At 37.0% G+C, this 26,126-nt stretch overlaps 1 protein-coding gene across 2 annotated transcripts in view; it reads right to left on the bottom strand.

Annotated features, from left to right (window-relative positions):
• The window catches only part of mertka (c-mer proto-oncogene tyrosine kinase a), a 213,495-nt gene that overhangs the window by 176,929 nt on the left and 10,440 nt on the right, over window positions 1-26,126 (bottom strand). For both annotated transcript variants that reach the window (XM_069887682.1, XM_069887683.1), the window contains exons 2-3: window positions 11,859-12,162; window positions 8,199-8,299 (exon numbers count right to left, since the gene is read on the bottom strand). In XM_069887682.1, the coding sequence (XP_069743783.1) occupies window positions 8,199-8,299; window positions 11,859-12,162 (405 nt within the window). The remainder of the gene's footprint in view (window positions 1-8,198; window positions 8,300-11,858; window positions 12,163-26,126) is intronic.

Here is a 26,126-nt window from a genome sequence, read left to right on the forward strand (position 1 = left end):
CCCCTCCAGAAAAGACTTATCTTCACATTACAACAAAGCTCTCCCTCGTTTCTTCTCTTTTTCTTTTTCTTTTATTTATTATTTTTTAACCCCTCCTCTTTCCCCCCCTTCTCCCTCCTTTAGTTCTTTCTTATACATTATTTTTACTTCTTTATATGTAGTTTGTCGTCATTCTTTGTTCTTGTTACATCTCTTCATATCTCTTTCTGTCTTGCACATGTTCTGCAAATTCTCGTGCTTTCTCCGGATCTGAGAACAGTCTGTTTTGCTGCCCCGGGATAAATATTTTAAGCACAGCTGGATATTTACAGCCTTTCATCCATAGGATTGATTTTGCTGCATTAAACTCCTTCCTCTTCTTCAGGAGCTTGGTTTTTGTTGTGTCTGTGGTTTCGGGGCTAATGTTCTGTGTGCCCTTTCTATTTCCATTCCTTCCTGCATTTCTGGCATTTCCAGGACTTTTGGGATCCATTCTTTTATAAATTCTTTCACATCTTTGCCTTCTTCATCTTCCTTAAGGCCCACTATCTTTATATTGTTTCGTCCACTATAGTTTTCCATTATATCCATCTTCTGAGCTAACAACTCCTGTGTTTCTTTAACTTTTTTTAAAATCATTTTCTTCCAAAGTCGCTCACTTCCATTTCTACCGCCATTACATGTTCTTCCACATTTTCTAATCCTTTCCCTACATCTGTATGACCAGCTCTATTCTACTCACTTTTTCTTCTGTACCTTTCATTTCTCTTTTCATTTCACTAAATTCTAGTGTCAGCCATTCTTTTAATGCTTTCATATGTTCTTGAAATTTTTTTTAATCTATGTACTGTCCATTCATTTTACCTCCTATTCCTCTGTGCAGAGCTTGGTCTTCTTCTTCCTCTTCTTCAGTGTCTGCACCTGTGTTTGTATCTTCTACTTCTCTTCCTTGTATCCGTGTCTCTTCTGACATTCTTGTTGAGCTGCTTGTCTCAGTTTGTTGGGTTTTTTTTTTCCATGGTGTCTTGATGTTGGTCCTCTTCTGGGTTGGTTATCTGCTGTGTCTAGTTTCCATTTTTCTTTCTCACCCCTCCTGTTCCCGTTGTTTTCTTCATCTTCCAGCTGGGAGCCCTGCTGTTGGGTCTCTCTCAGCAATTCGTGCTGTGGAGTTTCACTTCACAGCTGGTTCCCCTCCCGTCAGTGTTGTCCTTGTCGTGCGCATCGCGCATGCGCAATTCCTCATGTGTGTGCAGTTGTGCACCCGTTTGGCTCAGTGAGCCATTTTTGCAGTCCTGCCTTCTTTTCTGGAGAAGGCTGGTATTCTCCTACTGGCCACTACTCCATCACGTAACTCCTCGAACTATAGTCTTTTGAACCATGATTCGAACTAGGTGACGTCCACCAAGCTTCCAAGACCCTGGCACGGGTCTCTCCAAGCAACTTCACTGCTAGTCACACTCAAAATGAAGCAGTCTCTCCAAATGACCTCCACCATTAGTCACAATCAAAATGAAGCACTTTGCTTCCCAAAAAGACCCCCTTGGCACAAGTCAATCCACCAAAAAATGCCCATTCATTCACACAGCAGAAGAGCTGCTCAAAAAAAGCTGCTTTCTCTTCATTAGATTGGTTCTCCCTTTGCAAAAATCACAATGTCTTTACAAATATATCGAATTCTGGAAAAAACTGTAGCTGCTTTCAGCTGCTCGGATGCTGATAATGCACCGACAGACGCGGCTGGGGGAGTGCAGCTGGGATGTTCAGGAGTTCGCGGAGAAGACGCCTTTCTGTCACCTGAACGTGCTAGCTGAAGGAGAGCCGCGTCCGAGCGAACGCCAGCTCCTGTGGACTGTGGCCATAGTCCCACTGCTGCTTTCATGTGCAATGGGGGATTCTCCAAGCCAGAGAATAAACCTGAAGGAGGAGGGTTAGGAAAGTGCTCCTCTGGCCCGGGTTCTCCACTTTCCGGTGGCCACCCAACAGCCACATTAGGCGGCTTTGCAGTTGGGTATTCTGGCCACCTGAAAGCAGCTAATGACAAACCTTTCCTCATTTCTTCCAATGTATCGAATTATCGCTGGGCTGTTGAAATGTTAAATATTAACTGTGACCATTCAGTCTCTCCTGTCAATACTATCCTTTACAGTGATAATCCCATGTTACTAAAACAGGAGCTCATAATAGTTCAAACTTTCAGGAACTGCGGGATTCGAACCTCAGTCCTAATCAGTGGTGCTGTCACAAAATTCTCTGGTAACACTCTCCCTGTAATCTCAAGATACTCAAAATTTCATCCTTGGAGTTTCAGGTCAAAGATTCATGTCCCGAATTCTCCACTTATCAATGAACCAACTGGCAGACAGGAGATCCCAAGCTTTGTCAAGAGACTGCTTTAAAAAAAATTCTGAAAAAAAATTGATGGACAAGAGAGAATGTTCTTCTGGTTTGCTTCGGAGTTGCATCGCCTGAGGGGCATGCATGGGTGAGCCATGCCCACAGACTGGAGGTTTGCTGGAGTTGAGCACACAAGGGAGTTTAATTGAAACGTTCAAAATCCTGTTGAATCCTGCCAGGGTGGAAGTGGTGAGAATGTTTCTGTGTGATCATTTCCTGGGACCACTGTTTAAAGATGGAGGAGAGATAAAATTTCTTTCCTCGTGCGCCTTGGCAACGCCGTACTGACATTTCAATCAGATTAAACATGATCTTATCAATCAACAGAGCAGGCTGGAGAGGCAGAGCAAACTCTGCCGCTCCCAAATCCTGTGCCTGTGTGTAGAAAATTGCTTTTAAACAAGCAAGGCTGCAGATCCTGTCATTGTCATGCAATATACAAAAATACTGGAGAAACGCAGCAGGTTGCGCAGAATCGATAAAAGGATCATCAAAATTTCGGGCCTGAGCCCTTCATGTCAAAGTCTGAACAATAAGCAGGCAGGTGTCTGAAATAAAAAGGATGGGGTCAGGGGGAGGAGTCCAGGCTACGGGTGGATTTGGCTGGGGGGGGGGGCAGAAGAGAAAAAAACCCAAGGAATGGCAGGGGACTGGGTAGCTCTCTGAATGGAGAAGAAAGCGGGTGAGGAGCTGGAGGATAGGAGACAGAGAGAGAGAGTTGTAGCTTCATCAATGCTCTGCCGAACAATAATTGTTGACATTCTCCTTCTGGCAATATGCAATTGGTGACCCTTATCCTCTCTATCTTCTGTCAATAATTCTCACATTTGTTATCTTTCACTTGACTAGAGATGTTATCACTATCCTACAGCTCAGCACATTACCAGTTTTTAAATATTGGACATTTCATCAATTGTATATTGTGTCTGGGTTAGGCTAGGGTTCCGTTTATACGTAGTTTATCAATAAACTGATCTTTACTCAAGTCAGAAATAAACAATTTCCTGCAAGATCAAGTAGAAAAAATACTCACTGCCAAAAATAGTTGAGCCTCCCCTTCCTGATTTACTATATAGTTTTCTCAGTATTACATTGTCATGTACAGATTTCAGATTTATTGTCAGAGTACATCCATGACATCACATACAACCCTGAGGGCGCAGCAAAATTACCACTAATTGGTAGTGCAAAAAAAAAACTGCACAGCATAAACATGTAAACAAGAACTTTTATTAAAATTTATTCTTGTTTTAATAAACACTGCTTATTGAATATTTATTCCCCATTCCTGTCACTGAATGTGCTCTTTCTTTAGATGCAGAGAAAGTTTTCAATTAGGTGGAATGGGGTTATCTATTTTTGACTCTGGACCATGTTTTAAATGGATTATTATATTTTTATTATAATATATTAAATTAAAATATTATATGTCCTACCGCTTCAATTCTACAACAAACAAAACGTTTTAATCTTCAACAGGGTACTCGTCAAGGCTGTCCTTCACTTTTGATTTGGTACGAGGACCATTAGCAATTGTCCTTTGTGAATGCAGAGATTTTACAGGGATTTACAGGAAGGGCATTGAACACTACTTCCTTATATGCAGATGATCTTTTGCTTTTTTTTTAATTAAAAATTAAAAAATCAAATACAGATGCTTCCTTTAAAGCATATTACCTTTACAATCACAATTTAGCCAATTTTCAGGGTACAAGTTGAATATGAACAAGAGTGAACTTTTACCTCTAAATGGTCCCATACCAAGGTACTTTAATTTTCCTTTCAAGACTATGAAAAATCAATTTACTTATCTTGGTATTACAATTACTAGGAGTTATAAACATCTTTTTAAGGAAAATGTTTGTATTTTATTTAATGATGTTAAATTATTCTTAGAGATGCACCTTTATCTATTCCCTATGACTGGCCATATCAATTCTACTAAAGTGGACATTCTACCTAAATTATTTTGCATCTTTTCCAATCGATACCAATTTTCCTTCCTAATTTTATTTCAATTCACTTATAACTTCTTATAAATGGCAAGGAAAACGCCCCTGCTGAAATAAGGTTAGTCTTCAAAAAGTTAAAAGGAACGGTGATTTGGCATTTCCTATTGTTAAATTTTAATATTGGGTGGTCAATATATACAACTTACTGTAAATATTTGTGTAAAATGTGACACCTCCCCCCATTTTTGAGGGGAAAAAGGGGGAAAAATTTTACCCGTGTATAATACGCCCCTCCCCTTGCCTGCCTGAGTTACGCTGGCGTCTTTGCCCGTCTCCCCCCCCCCCCCCCCGGCCGAGTCACGCTGCCGACTCTCCCACCCCCTCTCCTGGCCGAGTCGCGCTGCCGTCTCTCCCCCCCACTCTCCTGCTGAGTCGCGCTGCCGTCTCTTCCCCCCCCCTCTCCTGGCCGAGTCACGCTGCCATCTCTCCCCACTGATTCGCGCTGCCATTTCTCCCCATTGATTCGCGCTGCCATCTCTCCCCACTGATTCGCGCTGCCATCTCTCCCCATTGATTCGCGCTGCCGTCTCTCCCCACTGATTCGCGCTGCCGTCTCTCCCCCACTGATTCCCGCTACCATCTCTCCTCCCCCAAGCCTAGTCGTGCTGCCGTCAATGTAGTCAGCTGTTGATAATGAGTGGTTCAAAATGAACCATTGTACCGCCCACAGAACTTTCAATGGTTCCATCTTCAAGTTATATAGAATCTAACAGCAGCTGATTACAAACCTTGCAGAAAAAAATTTATAATTTTACTCCCGTATATAATGCGACCCCTCTAATTTGATTTCGAATTTCGGTACAAAATGTTTTGCATTATACTCAAATATTTACAGTAATTCTTTTGCTACAATTTGATAATCAAGTTGACTGCCCCACATGAGTAGAAATGGAACTACATTTTGCTCAGAATACTTCCATGTTGGCAATTCTAGGGTGGCCTTTATCCTCTTTATAGTGGTATGAGCCCAGTGGACCCCAAAACCCAGCAACAATAGAAATTCACCAAGACAATGGTTACTTAAATGTTCCTTTTAATTTTATTTAAACTTAAAAACAGGTTCAAACTTTAACTTATTACTAGTAACTTCACCCCCTTCTAATTCTGTTATGTAATGTGTATATATTCAGGAAAGTTCTTTGTCCCATCATTCACTTCTCTAAGTTCACCAGTATCAGGCAATTCTTAGACTATGCACACAATTTAACATTTATGACTTTTCACCAGGCTCTGGTGCTTAAAGTTAAATGGTTACCACTCAGGAAGGTTCTTGTTGGATTCAGAGAGATGTTTGTTGCTCATTGCACACAAACAAACTGATTTCCTCCAATCAGTCACTTCAGTGTCTTGCTGAAGAACCTTCCCTAATCATGGGTTTTCTAAATGATAACCTCTTCTTCCAGGTCACTACAGAGTTCTTCTTGTTTCCCTTATTTCAGGAGGAACACTCTAGCCAGCCATTTCCTCAAGGACTACAAGGCTGAACTCAGAACTCACAACTAGTCTTCAAAATGGGGTTTTCAACAAGCCTGCCAGCTTACCATGTTGCAGCCTCAAAAAGCTATTGCAGAACTGACTTCTCTATCAAAGAGAAGAATCCTGTTTTTCTTTCCCCTCTCTCTCTCTGCTTGTAAAAACCAGAACCTCTCCCAAGGCTCCAAACCTAATCCTTGAAAGATCTTTATCAGCACTTGAACCCAGACTTTTCCATTTGTACCCTGCTTTGGAAATGCTTTCCAAAGCAGTTCCATTGTCTCTGCAAAAAAAAAAAATCACTGGTGCCTGAATGTCCAGCTTCAGCAAAACTTTTGCATTTTAAATGAGATATGAAGTGTAAATATCTGTTTATGAAGTGATCTACACACTAAACGCCCTCAAAACCCCATTTTGAAAACTGAGTTCAGCCTTGTAGTCCTTACAAGAGGAAATGGCTGGCTAGAGTGTTTAAAGTATAAAATATAACTTGATCAACTGATAACCCGATAATTAAACAGTCTGAGAATATGGACACAATTTAGATGGTTTTTTTTATTTCAGAGCTTTTTCTCTTACCAGCCCTAGTATATCAAAGCACCTTTTTCTAACTTCTTTATACGATATCACCTTCATTGACTGGCACAAATTGGGTATTAAATGTTTCAAATGCCTTTTCATTTGACAACAATTTGGCATCTTTCGAACAGCTGGTGGCAAAATTTAATTTACTTAAAACTTGTTTTTGTTAAGATATTTACTTTGTTCAATCTCAGATCCCCAATTTTTCTTGGAATCCCCAATGTGACTGTTCTTGACTCATTTTTTTCATCTACAATCTTCCCATAAAGGGTTAATAGCTCTTATTTGACTGCCCCACTAGTTAAATTCAAGAACACCTGGGAGCAGGATTTGAATCTTTCATTGTCCAATGAGGTTTAGGGCTCCATTTTTAATTCGATTCACCTTTTGTGCACAGCATTGTTTGCTGCATCTTAAAGTGGTCTATAGAGCACATATGTCTAAAGTTAAATTGTCTTGTTTTATTCAGACATAAATCCTTGATGTGGCAAATGTAAAATAGGTGATGCTTCATTAGTTTGTCTGCCCTAGATCTGCCCTAGCTGAGAAGAATTTTGGCAAGATGTTTTACAAACACTATCAGTAATTCTTAAGTTAAAATTGGAACCGTGCTCTTTCAGGATCACTTCAAGATGTTAACGTATTACTGACTTCAATTCAGAGCTGAATTTTATCATTTACTTCATTGATAACCAGACATGCAATTTTGATTAAATGGAAAGATAACACTCCACCTCCACATGCCCAATGGTTAAGGGATATTATGGCTCTAGAAAAAAATTAGATATGTCATCAAGGATTGAAATGTTAAGTTCCAAAAGGGATGGGGCCTATTTAAAGAACTATTATCATAATCTTAAGAATTAGTTTTTAGTAAGGGGTTTTGATTTTTTTTTCTCTTTTTTGTTGTTAAATTTTACTTCATTGCTATGCTTATGCTCTGGATTTCCTTATTATGAGAATATTTTCAAAATGTTTTTTTTCTCCAATCTTGTAGCACATTGTATAATTGTATTGTTCAATTCTTTATACTGTAAAATATTAATAAAAATATTTTAAAGAGTGAAAGGGGAAACATTGAGGGGGAACATCTTCACACAGAGTGGAACGAGCTTCCAGCTGAAGTGGTGAATGTGGGCTCAATTTTAGCATTAAGAGGAATTTGGACATGGCTAGGAGAGGTTTGGAGGGTTATTGTCTGGGTGCAGATCAATGGGACAAGGCAAAAAAAAAAGTTTAGCACAGACAAGAAGGGCCAAAGAAATGTACTATGGAATATTTTGGATGAAAGTGGCTGTCCCTTCAGGGCAACATCTAGATTCCAAACTTTCCATCTTGTCAGTTTCCTTCATCAGCTTTTAATTTGTCATTGTGGGTCCCATCAGCCCCACCTCCCAGCAAACATCTGCATGAACCAACACATCTCTCCCCATCCATTCTCATCACATAAGAATGTCCTTTAATCGCCACCCGACTCCACCACCTGATCTTGAATAATTCCCCACCACCCTGTTGCCAGTGGTGGATGAAAATTATGCGTTCACCATGACACAGGCTTTGGGAAGACGATAAATGATAAGTGCCTCAGATGTACACCTCCCAACCCACCTTCTCTGGGGCAGAGCACCACTTCAACACACTTCTCACTTTGCAAATCCCATTCATCCATCTTTTTGTCATAAAACTTTAGATTCTGACTTTGCATCCAGTCAGTAAGGAAAGGTGGTACAACCTTATGTGGTGCAGTAAAACACATACCTTCTATTTCAAGTATTATCTTCTCCGATTCAATCAGTACATCTTCAATTTCTATCCAACAGTAATAGGCACCTGCATCAGAGTGGACGACATTTTCGATTCTGTGAAAACACAAATGGGCAACTTCCAACATGCAAGATTAATTTTAAAAACAAAGCATTCTAGTTCAACTTCTACAACTAAAATACTTGCATGGATACTGAAAAAACTTTACAAATAATTGCAAGTTTCAATCATCTTTCATTCTGAGCTTTTTTTTCACTTTTGAATCTGTATTTTATCATTTACAGGAGTAATGTGCATTAAAGTTTTCCTCTGCATGAATCTGGCCGAGGAGCCAATCATTTATCACAATATATTTCAAATGTTCACTCTGATCTGGAGAAAGTCACTTTTAACAACATGCATCTTCTTCCACCTCGCCCCATCATTGCTGCTACTTTCATTTCTTGTGGTATTAAAATGCAAATAAATCTCAAGGCTCAGGACAAGCTGCCAGAATCTGTAAAGCCTGCTCACCCAATACATTTATCGAATCCAATCCATCAGTCAGTGCCCAATGGTAAGCACCTCTACAGGATTTGATTATAGCCAAAAGTTACATTCTTGCACATCTGGCTCCACTTGCGAAATGGCCTTGAAAGTGAAAAACATCATCCTTTCCCACAGCACTTCTGTTCCCAATGTCCAAATGAAGAGGACAAAGATTATGTGTGGTTTTTTTTTTAAATATATGCACAGTCGCTGAAACAATTTCCCATCAATAATTTTCACATTTACTTCTGGAGTGGCCAATCACACAGGAAGGACGTTTGCTCTACATACCTGAGTCACAGTCATTTTGAAGGGTGGACATTGGTTGACGTCGACTGTGACGTGACTCTGCATGCGATGTACAGTGCCATTATGTGGTCACAGCGTCAATGTCATCCTATTAATTTAGGTCAATGGTTCTCAATCTCTTTCTTTCCACTCACATACCATTTTCAGTATTCCCTATGCCAAAGATGCTATGTGATTAGTAAGGGACTGTTTTAATCATACCTAATTGACTCATTATGTGCATGGTTTCAGAAATCCAAAGGAAATGGGCCAATGACAATTTTTCTCAAGCAAAATATTTCAGTAACAATTGGGTCCAGAGTACAGATTCTCAACCTTTCCTTCCCACTCACATACCACCTAAAGCAATCCTTTACAAAGAGCACGGATGGCATAGGGATTACTTCAAGTGGTATGTAAGTGGAAAGGAAAAGGTTGAGAACCACTGGGTTAGCAAATTGTTGCCGAGTACCTGCAGTTCAGTTGAGACAGCAGGCAGTCCGCAAAATTGTCTCGGGCTGCCACAGGAAAAATTTTGGAACAGTATTGACTCTTTCATTTCCGTTATGAACTTTTTATGCAGCCCGCATTGCAGGAATTTTGTGAAAATTTCCCATTACGCAGTGGCTGTGGAAAAAAAAACATGTTTACCGTGGTATGGGATTCCAGGACAAGAAGGTATAACTTGAGGATTAAAACAAAGACACGGAAGGATTTCTTTAATCAGAGGTTGTGAGTCTGTGGAACTTGCTGCTAGTCGGCTATGGAAGTGAGGACGGTAAGTGGAGAGATTGTCAGGTATTTGAGTAGTCAGGGCATCAAGAGTTATAGGGAGAAAGTCGGGCTTAGTGGGAGGATGGATCAGCTTAGGATAGAAAGGCAGAGCTGACAATGGCACGACGGGCCTACCTCTGCTCCTGTATCCTGTCATCTTGTGATACCGCTCTCCTCCTTCCTCCCATTTAACTTCAACTCAATGCCAATAGAGCAGCAGGAATTTGATTGCATAAAAAATTCAAAGCAAAAAAAAAATTCTGCATGGCCTTCAAATGCTCCAAGTGCTTTGCCAGCTATGTTCACTAACAACTTGTATATTGAGCAAATGTAAAACATCAGGAGAATAAAAAAAGAAATCACAAAATAAGTTATTACAAAAGTCACTTTCCAAAGCTCAAACCACAGAAACAGAACACTGCAGCACAGAAAGAGGCCCCTTCAGCCCTTCTAGTCTGTGCTGAACTTTTTTTTTGCCTAATCCCATTGACCTGCGCCCAGTCCATTGCCCTCCAATACCTGTCCAAATTTCTCTTAAATGTTAAAAATTAGCCCACATTCACCACCTCAGCTGGAAGCTTGTTTCAAACCCCCACCACTCTCTGTGTGAGGAAGTTCCCCCTCATATTTCCCCCTTTCACTCTTAACCCATATCCTCTGGTTTGTATCTCACACCCTCAGTGGAAAAAGCCCAACAACATTTACTGTCTATCCCCCTCATAATTCTAAATATCTCTATCAAATCTCCCCTCATTTTTCTACGCTCCAGGGAATATAGTGCTAAATGGTTCCTTAAGTTCAGGCAAGATCATAGTAAATCCTCTCTCTGAACTCTTTCTATCTTATTGACATCTTTCCTGTAGTTAGGTGACCAAAACTGCCCATACTATTCCAAATTTGGCCTCACCAATGTCATATACAACTTTACCATAACATCCCAGCTCCTATAGTCAATACATTCATTTATGAAGGCCATTATGCCTAAAGCCATCATTGCAACCCTACCTACCTGAGATGCCACTTTCAGGCAGTTATGTATCTGTATTCCCAGATCCCTCTGTTCTACTGCATTCCTCAGTGCCCTACCATTTACCATGTACGTCCTTTCTTGGTTTGTCCTTCCAAAATGCAACACCTCACACTTGTCTGCATTAAATTCCTTCTGCCAATTTTTCTGCCCATTTTTCCAGCTGGTCCAGATCCCTCTGCAAGTTTTGAAAACCTTATTCGCTGTCCATAAGCAATCATTCACCACTACACTCTGGCTTCTCCCATCCAGCCATTGTCGAATCCAGTTCACTAATTCACCATGAATACCTAACAACTGAACCTTCCTAACCTCCCACATAGGTCCTTGTCAAAGGCCTTACTAAAGTCCAATAAGTCAACATTCACAGCGTTTCCTTCATCATCTTTCCTGGTAACTTCCTTGTAAAACTCTACAAGATTGGTTAAACATGACCGACCACGCACAAAGCCACATTGACTCCCCCTAATCAGTTTCTGGTTATACCAATAATTGTTTATCCATTTTCTTAGAATACCTTCCAATAATTTACTACTGATGTCAAGTTCACTGCCCTATAATTTATAGTTACTTTTGGAGCCTTTTAAAAGAACGGAACAACATGACATCCTCCAATTCTCAAGCAACACACCCGCGGTGAAGGACATTTTAAATATTTCTACCAGAGCCATGGAATTTCTACACTAGCCTCCCTCAAGGTCCGACAGAATATCTTGTCAGGCTCCAGAGATTTATCCACCCTAATATGCTTTAAGATAGCAAGCATTTTCTCCTCTTTAATCTGTATAGGTTCCATGACCTTATTGCTTGCTGTCCTTCCTTCCCACAAAAAAGAATTTAAGATCTCCCCCATCTTGTTTGGTTCCATACCAACCCAACTACTCTGATCTTCAAGGGGATCAAATTTGTCCCTTACCATCCTTTTGCTCTTAATATACTTGTAGAAACCCTTAGGTTTTGCCCTCACATTGTCTACCAAAGCAACCTCATGCCTTTATTTGCCTTCCTGAAGGCTGAACATTCAGGACACACTGTACCTGCAGGAGCTCATGATCGTGGATCTGCCCTCACTGTGACTAAAAGAAATCTCCTTGAACAAACAGCGGTCGCCATCAATTAGCTCTCTGCCACTCTTCAGCCACTTAATGCGAAGATCCTGTTGGTATCCAGGTACAGCAATGGAACAATTAAAACTGACAGGGTTGCCTTGAGATATTGTGACCTTGGCAGCTGCAGGTTTGAATTGGATCTTTGCTCCAACTTCGGCCTTTACCAAAGCATCGCCTCTGCTTTTGGCGCCCTGCCGTGATCCTCCTGTTGGCATTAGCACACGGGCAAAGTCTGTTGGGGAACAAATGACATTCTTTAATCCTTGTTTCAACGCATCTCATTTCCATTCGGCTGGAACCAGGCACCAGCTGAAAACAAGACCAAGCCAGATGCTGGAACTGCTCCGTGCTGTGGGAACTGGTCCGCCCAAGACCGCAAGGAAGCACAAAATGTTGTGAATGGAGTTCAGACCATCTACCAAACTCCATACCCCTCCGCCTATATTTCCTGCTGCCTTAAAAAAAAAGCCAACCTACTAAAAGACTCCTCCCATCCCTATTGCACTCTCCTCACCCTCCTCTCATTGGGAGGAGGATTCACGGTTGCAAGATCACGTGATTTAAGGACAGTTGCTTTCCAGCCTTTATCAGCCTTCTGAACAAACCCCATACTAATTAAATGAGCAGCCTTTGATTTGTTCTCACCAGTCTCTCTCTGGAACTCCATACTGCATTTTTGTTGCAGTGCTATGCGTGGCTTGACGGTTCATAAAAATGACTTTCTCATTATACCTCGACACGTGACAATAAATTTAAACTAAAATTTTCAACAGTTGGAAACTCATTCCCAGAAAGATCTTCAATCTAAGTCACTGTCAAAACACTGAGGAAATCTGCACACACTCCCCTGGTAGGGAACCACTTTCATTAAGCCATTAATCGCAAGCTGTGATCAATTTAGGCTACTGTGAATTTTGAAACCAGGATGAGAACTTGGAAAAAAAAATAAGACAGGTTCAAACTGAGGCTCAATGCAAGCCACGGAGCAGGTGAGAGATATCAAACAGAAAAATCCTCATTAGTACCTGGCAGTTCTTTGAACCAACAGCAGCTCCAAGGTGAGTGGCCTGTGGTTGTGGGGGGGGGGGGGTCTTTGTTGGATATCACAAAAAACAACCGTTAATAAAGGCTTTTGACTGTTGATGGTCCAATACAGCAACACAGTTAGACAATGGGATTTGGAAGCTGCAGTAATGAAAACTGTTGAATAATTTGGGAATTAAGAGAATACATTTAATATCAGGACAAGCGTGAAGTTGGACTTTCTCCATAACTTTCCTCATTGTGCCTACTTCACAGCTGTGAAAATGGTGTCAATACTACCACACGCCTACCATTGGACAGCTGAGATGGATACTGTGCTGCATTCTTTCACAGGAGTTTACCAAGCAGATATATTAGAGAAAATGCTCCCGGCTTCCTTGAGGCAATGAGCCATCCTCACCAATTCTTGGAATGCCTGGCCCATCCATGGCTGCTCAAATTGGAGAAGCACCATTTTGGATAGCTTTGAAAACACTGAATCAGAATCTCTGTCGCTACCACACTGGCCGCATTTAATGACCTCAGAACTCACAAAAACAGATTGGAAGTGAGTCAATCTCAGTTGAGAATGACTGACAAACATAGAAAACTTACAGCCCTGGCCCACAAAGTTATGCCGAACATGTCCCTATCCTAGAAATTATAGACTTTCTCATAGCCCTCTATTTTTCTAAGCTCCATGTACTCATCCAAAAGTTTCTTCAAGAACCCCAACTTATCCGCCGGCAGCCCGTCGCACGCCGGCAGCCCGTCGCACGCCGGCAGCCCGTCGCACGCCGGCAGCCCGTCGCACGCCGGCAGCCCGTCGCACGCCGGCAGCCCGTCGCACGCCGGCAGCCCGTCGCACGCCGGCAGCCCGTCGCACGCCGGCAGCCCGTCGCACGCCGGCAGCCCGTCGCACGCCGGCAGCCCGTCGCACGCCGGCAGCCCGTCGCACGCCGGCAGCCCGTCGCACGCCGGCAGCCCGTCGCACGCCGGCAGCCCGTCGCACGCCGGCAGCCCGTCGCACGCCGGCAGCCCGTCGCACGCCGGCAGCCCGTCGCACGCCGGCAGCCCGTCGCACGCCGGCAGCCCGTCGCACGCCGGCAGCCCGTCGCACGCCGGCAGCCCGTCGCACGCCGGCAGCCCGTCGCACGCCGGCAGCCCGTCGCACGCCGGCAGCCCGTCGCACGCCGGCAGCCCGTCGCACGCCGGCAGCCCGTCGCACGCCGGCAGCCATTAACCTTGGTTCCTATTTATAAATAAATTCCTCAGTTATATTTTCTCCAATTTTATTTAAGTCAATTTTCACCCATGACAGTTTAATATTTCCAAATAAAGAAGCAAGAAACCTTAATGGTGCTGCTTTATAATAATCCTTAAAATTTTCCAGGCCTGAACTAGTGATCCCAATCTATCCTGGTTAGATTTTTGAATTACCAGGATAGAGAGAGGCTTCTAAGTTCGGCGATGAAAAGGGCGAAGGAGTATGGACTTCTGAACTAATGAAGGAGATAAAATTTTCTTTTATCCAGATTTGAGTCAAACTTTGTTAAAGAGAAGAAAAGAATTTAATCCAGATAAGAACGTTTTGTATAATAAAGCTTACAGATTTGTGTTGCATTATCCTGCTACTTTCAAAATTTTTGTACCAGGTCAACAAAATGTTTGTTTTTTTTTACAAATTTTGTTCAAGCTGAAGAATGTGCTCAGAGTTTGTCTAAAGTTCAAGTAACAGAAGCACAGATTTGTTGCAATAAATTTAATATTCTTTTTTGATGGATGAAGAATTGATATGATATTATCTATTGTTATGGTAGATGGGATTGACTGGTTGATTAAATCAAGATTTTTTTTATCCCCCCCAGGGGTTGGGGGATGTGTTAAGTTAGTTTCTGGTGGTTGCATGTATTTACATTGCCTTGCCATGACCCATAAAATGGAGGGAGATCATGCTTGTTTTTATAGTACTTATTTATTTTTATTATTTATTGATTTATTTTGGGGGGGGGGTTCCCTTTAATTTTAATAATATGTTGTGTTTAATCTAAATTATTTTTATGTTTTTAGATTGCAGATGGTAACACTCAGGACCAAATTATTTTATGGGAATTCTTCCTGGATGGGATGGATGAAAAGGGATTTTAAAAACAAGGAAAAATAAGGCAATTAAGATTATAAGTCCTAATATTAATGGGATTAACAGGAAAATGAAAAGGATCGATAAACAGATTAAATGGTAAATTGTCAAATATTTTCTGAGGAATAGATTTTTTTTAAATATATATGCACAGAACTTAGACAATGAAAACTTCATAAGATACTTTGTTAAATTTGGTGGACGTTTATGAAAATATTTTAGTAGGAGATTATTTCAATTTTTGTTTGGATCCTTTATTAGAAAGATCAAGAACAATAGTTAAATCTAAAGCAGCTAAAATTATGTTATATTTAATGAAGGATTTAAACTTAGTGGATATGGAAAAAGAAATATGCTAGGAATTGAGTTTATTCTTTTTATTCTAATAGATTTGATACATATTCCAGAATTTGATTCTTTTATTTTTACTTTCAATTCAAAATCATCAAGAGGTTTGAATATTGATTATAAAGCAAGAATAATATCTAATCATTCTGCATTAGTGATGGAATTGGAATTTTCTGAAAAACACCAGTCAGTGGATAGATGGAGATTAATTTCTTTGTTATTAAAAAGGAAGGTTTTTTTTGCTTTTAGAAGGCAGCATATTAAACCATTCGGTGATACTAATTTACATACAATAGAGGATAAATGTATTATTTGGGATACATTAAAAGCATATTTGAGAGGACTTCATTTACTTCAAAAATTAACAAGGATTATATGAGAGCTATGGATGAATTAGAAAATCATAACAGTATTGGAAAAATATACTCAAAAATCACCTTCAGATGATAAATATAGGCATTTAATTAAGAAAAAGTTAAAATATAATACTATGTCGACTTGTGAAACAGAGAAAATTATTCTTAGATCTAAACAGAAATATTATGAATTAGGGGAAAGATCTCAAAGTTCTGGCTTGGCAATTAAAGGCAGAACAAACTGCGATAACGATTAATGCAATACAAGATAATAAGAAAGTGACATTTAAACCACAAGAATTAAAAGACTTTTAATGAATTTGATGCACTTCAGAATCATTACAGGATAAAACTATTATAGATAAATAATTGTCGCAAATAACACTACCTAGATTAACTGAGACAGAAAGAAAATTTGGATAGACTGATTACTGAACAAGTTAATGAAGCACTGAATCGTTTACAAAATAACATGTCTCCTGGAGAGGATGGATTCCCTGTGGAATTCTATAAAGAATTTAAAGATTTCATAATTCCTTTATTTATGCAGGTAACCTAAAAGCTTGTCTATCACATGTTCTTCCAGAAATATTTTCGACAGTGATAATTACAGTTATACCTCAAAAAGAAAGATCAATTAAAACCAGATTCATTCAGACCTATTTCATTGTTAAATGTTGACTCTAAAATTGTGGCAAAGGTATTAGCAAATAGAATTGTCTTCCTGCATTAATAAATATGGATCAAATGGAGTTTGTTAAAAACAGGCAAACTTCTGAAAATATAGTAAAGTTATTATAATTCACTTAGCACAGAAAATGCTAAGTGTTGTAGTTGCATTGGATGCAGAAAAGGGTTTTGATAGATTAGAATGGGTTTTTTTTAATTTAAGGTTTTAGGTAAATTTGGTTTTGGACTTTATTTTGTAAAACGGATTGAAGCACTTTATAAAATTCCTAAAGATAAAGTAATATCGAATAGACAGATATCACAATCATTTAATTTGACTTGATAGGGGGGCGTGGCAAGATGGCATAGAGTCTAGATGTGCAATTTCGATCTCTCTGGCCAGGCTTTTAAATACCTGTTTTTTAACCCTTTGTTTCCAAGTTTAAACTTTTTAAATTTTAGTTTAAAGTATTAAGGAATTATTATGGCCACTAATGGTAAAAAGACTAAATCTCAAGTTCAAAAGAAAATACATTTTCGAAGTGCTGAAGATTTGGGGCTTGAAGCAGCCCCAGGTTCAATTTCTTCATTGCCTAAATCCCAATGATTGCCTGTAGAGGCTGAAAAGGAAATGCATCAGGCAGCATTACAATCTGAAGAAGTCATTTTTCTTCGCAAATGAATGAGAAGACAACAAGATGCGGGGGGAAACCAGCGGCAACTCCCTGAAGAAGTCGGGATGCCGTCGCTGGGAGTCCAGACCCACAGTAAATCTTTTAAAATGCCTTTTATTGAATTGCAGCAGGAGCTGCAGTTACCTTGTTCTGCCACTATGTCAGAGAGAGCAGAGCTAAGATTTACGGATTCACAATGTATGCAATTAAATGCAGTTATTCAACCTATGTTGACATCTCTAATGAATAAGATGGTTCAAATGAATGCTGGTATAAGTTCAGAATTAAATATGGTTAAGACACGTGTGGATGCATCTTTTGAAGAATTTTTAAAATTTCAGACTGCTTTTTGGACTGTAAACAACAAGTAACTTCTAACACAGAAAAAGTGTTGAAGGTGGAAAAATCAGTCATAGAATTAGGAGATCGTGAGAAGGAGCTAGAAAGAAAAATAGATTATTTGGAAAATCAAAGCAGAAGGAATAATGTGAAAATTGTTGGTTTGCCAGAGGTGTAGAAGGACAAGACCCTCTTTGTTTCTTTAAAGACTGGATTCCGCAAATAATAGGGCAAGAATTTTTCTCTGGGCGATTGGCACTGGAAAGAGCCCTAAGAGCTTTAAGAAGAATACCCTCAGCTGGTCAACCCCCGAGGCCAGTAATAATTCGATGTCTGAGTTATTTGGATAGAGAAGTAATACTTCGACTTGCAGTACAAAATCCGAGACAATGACAAACCCCACTATTGATTCAGAATAGTTGAGTCTTTTTTTTTATCCTGATCTGAGTCAAGATGTCATTCAAAGTCGACGTCGATTTAATCCAGTTAAAGAAGTTTTGTGGCATAAAGGTTATAAGTCTACTTTTCATTACCCTGCAGTGTTGAAGGTCTTTTACGGAGACTATCAGTTTCAGTTTTTTGAAACTGATCGTGAAGTAATGATTTTTGGTGACTCATTTCCAGATATAAGAGGACAAAGATGTAGCTCACCATTATCTCCTAAAGAAAAATTTGGTAGTCCTGGAAATGGAAGAAATGGCAGAAATGGGAAAAATGGGAATGGAAAGAGTCAACCTCCTTCTGAAATGGATGTTCGAGATTGGAATTTTCTGGATGAAAAGAAGAATTTTCTTATTTTATTTTTTCTTTTGTTATTATGATACTTGGATGTTACTGATTGTTTGGCTGGGGATGGGAAGATTTGCACTAAGTTATTTACTAGGGGATTACTACCTTTTGGTAGTTTTTTGGGGGGGGGGTTTTTTAATTTTTTTTTTAACTTTTTTCTTAGTTTTTAATTTGTGATTTTTTTATTGGATGGCATATATACGTTGATTTAAGTTTTTATAAAATATTATTGGTATTTAGTAATAATAGTAGATATGTCGAAGTTGAGGTTTGCTACTTTTAATGTTTGAGGATTAAATAGTCCGATTAAAAGTAAGCGAGTCTTGGCATATATTAAGAAAATGAAAATTGATATTGCCTTTTTACAAGAAACATATTTGAAAGTAAAGGTAAGTGTGAAATTAAAAAGGGATTGGGTTGGGCATGTATATTCCTTTTCATTTAATTCTAGAGCTAAAGGTGTAGCAATTTTGATATTTTGAAACATAAAAATTTATCTTTTGAATTACAATCAATGGAGAAAAAGGCAGGATGTATTCTCAAATTGATTTGTAAGATTTTTAGTGAATTTTGGACTTTACTTAATATTTATGCTCCAAATGCAGATGATGAAGTATTTATTCTGGAAGCATTTTTATGTTTGGGTCAGACTAATGATAATATTTTAGTTGGTGGTGATTTTAATTGTGTTTTGGAACCTTTATTAGATAAATCTCCGAAGAAAGTGAAAAAATCCAAGATGGCAATCCAGGTCCAAGCGTTGATGAAAGATCTTAATTTAGTAGATATTTGGAGACGTCTTAATCCGACAGAGAAAGATTTCTCTTTTTATTCATTTAGACATAAATCGTTTTCAAGGATTGACTTTTTTTTTTAGTATCGGCACATTTACAAGGGAAAATACAACAAATGGAATATAAAAGTAGGGTGATTTCAGATCACTCTGTTATATTTTACATATGCAACTTCTGAGAAAATTCAAATGGCTTATCGTTGGAGGTTTAACACAATGTTGTTAAAAAATATGGAATTTATTGATTTTTTGAAAAAACAAATTAATTTTTTTTTAAAGAAAATTCTAACTCTGTTCAAGGTAAGTTTGTATTATGGGATGCTATGAAAGCTTATTTGAGAGGACAAATAATTAGTTATACTTCTAAAATGAAAAAGAATCAATTAAATCAGAGTCTTGAATTAGAGAAACAGATTGATGAGTTAGAAAAGGAATTTCAGAAAGATGGTACAGAAGATCAGAAAATAGAATTATCTTGGTTGAAAATGGAATATAATACTTTACAATCTTATCAATTTGAATGTGTGATTAATAGGACTAAACAAAGGTATTATGAATGGGGAGAGAAAGCACAAAGTGGCAATTAAAGAAAAAACAGATTTCGAGGATTATTAATGCTGTTAGACGGAATTCTCTTATTACTTATAAACCTCATGAGATTAATGATGAATTTTATTCATTTTATAAAAAGTTATATACATCTGAAGGAAAACAAGAAACTGGATCGATTGATCTTTTTTTAATCACAGTTGAATTTACCGATATTAGAGGATGCAGATATACAGGAGTTAGAAGAACCATTTACTGATTCGGAAATTAAAATGGCTATGCTGGAAATGCCAAACGGTAAATCGCCTGGTGATGATGAATTTTTGGTTGAATTTTATAAAATTTTTTAATGATGATTTATCTACAGTGTTTGGGGATGTATTACGACAAGTTGGAGAACATTATGAATTACCTGAGTCTTGTTCTAGTGCTTTAATTACAGTAATTCCTAAAAAAGATAGAGATCCTTTGAAAGTATCTTCATATAGACCAATTTCATTGTTAAATGTAGATTATAAAATGATAGCTAAAATATTAGCGAATAGATTGGCTAAATTTTTACCCAAGTTGATTCATATTGATCAAACAGGTTTTATAAAAAATACATATGGTTCAGATAACATTTTGCGCGTGATTAGTTTAATTAATAGATTTTGAAAATCTTTAGATCATCTGATGGTGATATCCTTAGATGCAGAAAAAGCATTTGAGAGAGTTGAATGGAATTTTTTGTTTAAAGTTTTGGAGAAATTTAAGTTTGGTCCTTTTTTTATTGGTTGGATTAAGGCTTTATATAGTAAACTGGTAGCTGGAGTATTGATGAATTCTTTGATTTCGGAACCCTTTAAGTTAACACGATCAACTCGTCAAGGTTGTCCTTTATCACCAGCTTTGTTTGCGTTAGTGATTGAACCTTTAGCACAGCTGATAAGACAAAATACACAGATATAAGGTATGAAATTTTTAGATGAGGAATATAAAGTTAATTTATTTGCTGATGACGTATTGGTGTATTTAATAAACCCAGCTCAGTCACTTTTGCATTTGAAGGAATGTTTAATACAATATGGATGTCTTTCTGGATATAAAGTTAATTGGGAAAAAAGTGAAATATTACCGGTAAGTGAAGGAGATTATTCAGTTTATAAGAATATTATTAACCAATTTTCCCCTGCAGCCGCTGCAACCTTGTCTGCCTGTCCCGCATCGGACTTGTCAGCCACAAACGAGCCTGCAGCTGACGTGGACTTTTACCCCCTCCATAAATCTTCGTCCGCGAAGCCAAGCCAAAGAATTTGAAGTGGACAAATCGAATTAAATATCTGGTATAATTTTGAATATTAATTATCAATCTTTATATAAATTAAATTATGCTCCGTTAATGAAAAAAAATTAAAATTGATCTGATTAAATGGAAAGATTTACCTATTCATTTAATGGGAAGGATAAATACAATTAAGATGAATATCTTTCCGTGTATACAATATTTGTTTCAATCTATTCCGTATTTACTTGATACAATTTTTTTTGAGATTTAAATAAAATGATTAGGGAGTTTTTATGGAGGGGTAAATTTCTGCGAGTAGCTTTGAATAATTTAACTTGGAAATATGAGTTAGGGGGATTACGTTTACCACATTTTCAAAATTATTATGAGGCAGCCCAACTTAAATTTATTAGTTCATTAATGGATTTGGTACGGCCTCCTAGTTGGGCTAAAATTGAGGTGGCAATTATTTCTGAATTTGTCATACATCAATTTTTGTTTAGGTGGAATATGAATTTGTTACAACAATATAATGTGCCTATATTAAAACATTTAATGAAGTTAAGGATAAAGAAAAATAAAATGATAGGTTCTAGGGGTAAATTACTGGCTTTGACTCCGTTGTATAATAATCAACTTATTTCTTTTTCAATACATAATCAAAGTTTATTGCATTGGAGATTTAAAGGTGTGGAAAATTTGGGAGATCTTTTTAAAGAGGGTAAGTTTTTGTCTTTTAATCAGATGAGGGAAGATTTTGGTATTGATAAGAATTCTTTATTTCTTTATTATCAAATTCGATCTTTGGTAAAATGTATGTTTGGTAGAGATATGATTTTATCTAAAATGACTAAATTTAAGACTTCCCTTATGAAGGTACCAGAGAAGGGTTATATTTCATTTATCTATCAAATATTACAGGATGGTATGGATAACAAGGGTTGGGATAGATCTAAAATTAAATGGGAAGCGGATATTAGTTTTACTTTTTCTGAAGAGGATTGGTTAGATATTTGTTATGATAGTGTAACAAGATTGATAAATGCATATTATGCAATAATTAATTATAATGTTTTACATCAATTATATTTGACACCTGAAAAATTTTTAAAAATATGATTTTAATGAATCAGATTTGTGTTTTTAGATGTGATGATACAGTTGGAACTTTTTTTCATGCTGTTTAGTCATGTATACATATATAATCTTTTTGGAAGAAAATTCAATCGTTTTTAGAATATCTGTACAAGATTTAAATAGTTTTAGATCCAACAGTATTTTTATTGGGTAGTTTGCAACCTCTGAAAGGCTTGGGATTAGATAAGTTTCAGCTTGCTTTTGTATATTTAGCTTTATCCGTAGCAAAAAATGTATTGCTAGTACATGGAAAGATACAAATATGATTTATATTAATAGATGGCATAATGAGATGAAATATTGTTTAATAATGGAAAAAATTATGTATGTTTCGCATGATAATTACAATTTTTTTTATTAATAAGTGGTTGTTATACTCTGAATATTTACATTTCAATTTATATTGATTAAATTTTAATATGTATATTTAACTTTTTTTATATTCTTTGTTTTTTCTTTTTTTATGGCTCTCCTTAGGAGAGTTGGCTGAAGAGGGGTGGGATCTTTTCTTTGTTCATGTTCATGTTCATGTTTAATTGCTGTATATGTCATATATTATTTGTGTTTTGAACAAATAAATAAAGTTTTTTTAAAAAATTGACGATGAAGTAGGCAGGGATGGCCTTTATCTCCAGCTTTGTTTGCTTTCACATAGAACCTCTTGTACAAATGATCCGTATACACCAGGAGTTTAAAGGTTTTATGGTAAATCAAACTGGGCACAAGATTAGCATACTTGCCAATGATGTGTTGGTATATTTAACACAACTGCAATTATCATTACCTCATCTTTATAAACAATTGATAGATTATGGAAGAGTTTTTGGTAACAAAATGGGATAAAAATGAGGTAATGGAAATTGTACAAGGTGATTATTCACAATGTCAAAAAGATATTCAAGTGGACTGATGTTGGGATTAAATATTTAGGAATAAATACAGATAATAACTTGAAAAAGTTATATAAATTAAGTTATAATCCATTACTTAAGCAAATAAATGAAGATTTTAAAAAGTGGATAAATTTACCTTCAACTTTAATTCGAAGGGTTAATTGTATAAAAAGGAATTTTTTTTTCAAGAATTTAATATTTGTCTCAGACTTTACCAATTTCCCTATCTAAAAATCTTTTCAGGATTTAAATAAACAAGTTAGGAAATTTCTTTGGAAAGGCAAAATTTCAAGAATATAGATGGAAAAATTAACATTAAAATATGAATTAGGTGGATTACAACTTCCTAATTTTAAGAATTTTTATAAAGCAGCACAATTTAAGGTTTCCTGTTTCTTTAATTGTTGTTCGGATCCTATATTGGATAATTCAACAAAAACTAAAATGGCCAAGACTACATTGAGTTTGATGAAGAAATTAAATTCAATAGACATTTGGCGAAGGTTGAATCCTAAGGAAACTTTTTTTTAAAATTTCCATAGACGTGATTCTTTATCAAAAATAGATTTTTTCCTGATATTAGCAGTTACAGGATAGAATTAATTTTGCTGAATATAAATGTAGAATATTATCAGATCATTCTCACTTTTACTGGCATATACAATGCCTGAGAAAGGAAGTTCATCTTATAGGTGGAGGTTTAATACTTTGTTATTAAAAAGAGTGGATTTTTGTGATTTTATAAGAAAATAAATTTCTATTTTTTCTTGATACAAATACTATTCATCTTTTAATTGATTGAAAGTCCAAATAAATCCCAATAAAACAATCCCATGTTGTTATTCCATAATTATACCATACATCAAAATAACAATTATTAACCGTAAAAAGATTTCATATAATTTTAGCCAACCTATAATCTCCATTCCTCTTTCTACATGTTTTCCATTCCATTCTTTGAGTCTATGCTTCAAAATTGGTGGATCATATTTTCCTTTTGATAACCCCCTCATGCCATTTATATAAAATGTGTTCAGAATTACTTTCTCCTATTCTACTCATTTCATTTTGCACCCATGCAATCTTTTCATCAGTCTGATAACAAGATGACAAAAATCTAAGATGAACTACTTTATAATAATTTTTAAAATTAGGCAATCAAAGTCCCCCTTGATCAAATTTCAATGTTAATTTTTCCAATGCCATCCAAGGGGTTTTGTCCCTCCAAATAAATCTTCTTACACTTTTATTTAATTCCTGAAAAATTATTGGTACAAAGATTGGTAAAGATTCAAAAAGGCATTGTATTCTAGGAAAGATATTCATCTTCACACAATTCATCCTTCCCATTAAAGAAATTGGCAAATCTTTCCATCTTAATAAATCTTCCTTAATTTTCCTCAATAAAGGTATGTAGTTTAATTTAAATAAATAATTTAAATTCTTATCAACATTAATTCCTAAATATTTAATTGCACCAAATCTGCCATTTAAATTTTGTCCTTTTCTTAATTTGAATATAGTCTGTCTTGATCATTGGCATCACTTCACTTTTATCAATATTTACTTTGTAACCTGATACTAACCCATATTCTGCCAATCGATCATTTACTTTTTGTGATGAGCTTTCAGGGTTTGTAAGATATATATCATCTCCAAAAAAACTAATTTTATGTTCTTTATCATGGATCTGAAAGCCCTCATTATCACTTCTAATCACCTCAGATAAAGGTTCTATAGCTAATGCAAATAAAAAAGGAAATAATGGACATCCTTTTCTAGATGATCTTTCCAACAAAAAGATTTTGATATTTGCCCATGTGTAATCACCTTAGCCTTTGGAGAATTATATAATGCTCTTATCCAATTTATAAAATGTCAGAATTCTAAAAACCTTCAGTAATTTAAATAAATAATCCCATTCTAATCTATCAAATGCCTTTTCTGCATCTAAAGCTAGAGTCACTGATGGTATTTTTCTTTTCTGAGCCATATCTATTAAATTTAAAAAATATAAACAACATTTTTGGCTGATCTAATTTTAATAAAATGTGTTTGGTCCATATTAATCAACTTAGGTAAACATTTAGCTTATCTATTATTTAGGACAAAATTTTATAATCAGTCTTCAATAGAGAAATTGGTCTATATGACAATGGAAGCAGAGGGTCCTTCCCTTTTTTTTTGGAATAACTGTTATTAATGCAGTTTTAAACGACTCGGGTAAGTCCCAAAGTTCTTCCATTTGATCTAACAAACCCATAAAATTGAAATTTTTAATAATAACTCTTTAAATTCTTTATAAGACTCCGGAGAGAAACCATCCTCCCATGGAGCCTTATTATTTGGTAAAGACATCAATGTATCATATAATTCTGTAACTATAAATGGATGTGTTAATTCTGTCTTCTCTTCTATGCTTAACTGTGGTAAAGTAATTTTGGGCAAATATTCATCTATTTTATCCCCCTTTCAAAGATTCCGATTTATATAATTTCATAACTGAGCATATCAATTGGCCAAAAAAAGTACCGCAACCGAAGACTGGGAACAGTTCAAGATGCAGCAAAGGAGGACAAAGGGATTAATCAAGAGAGCAAAAATAAATTACGAAAGTAAGCTTGCGGCAAATATAAAAACCGACTGCAAAAGCTTTTATAGATATGTCAAGAGGAAAAGATTGGTGAAATCCAAAGTAGGTCCTTTGCAGTCGGAATCAGAGGAATAATGGGGAATAAGGAAATGGCAGACCAATTAAATTCTTACGTTAGTTCTGTTTTTACAAGAGAGGATACAAATAACCTCCCAAGGATGTTGGGAAACATGGAGACTAATGCAAGGGAGGAACTGAAAGAAATCAGTATCTCTAAGGACATGGTCTTGGGGAAATTGATGGGATTGAAGGCAGATAAATCCCAAGGGCCTGATAATCTACATCCTAGGGTACTTAAGGAAGTGGCCATTCAGATAGCAGATGCTTTAAGAATTATGTTCCAGAACCCGATACACTCAGGATCAGTACCCATGGATTGGAGGGTAGCTAATGTTACCCCACTATTTAAAAAGGGGGGTAGAGAAAAAACGGGGAATTATAGGCCAGTGAGCCTTACATCAGAAGTGGGCAAAATGATGGAATCCATTATTAAGGATGTCATAGCGGAGCATATGACTAGCAGAGAAGGGATCGGACGGAGTCAACATGGATTTACAAAAGGTAAA

The sequence above is a fragment of the Narcine bancroftii genome, chromosome 6 (assembly GCF_036971445.1).
Source record: "Narcine bancroftii isolate sNarBan1 chromosome 6, sNarBan1.hap1, whole genome shotgun sequence".
NCBI lineage: Eukaryota > Metazoa > Chordata > Chondrichthyes > Torpediniformes > Narcinidae > Narcine > Narcine bancroftii.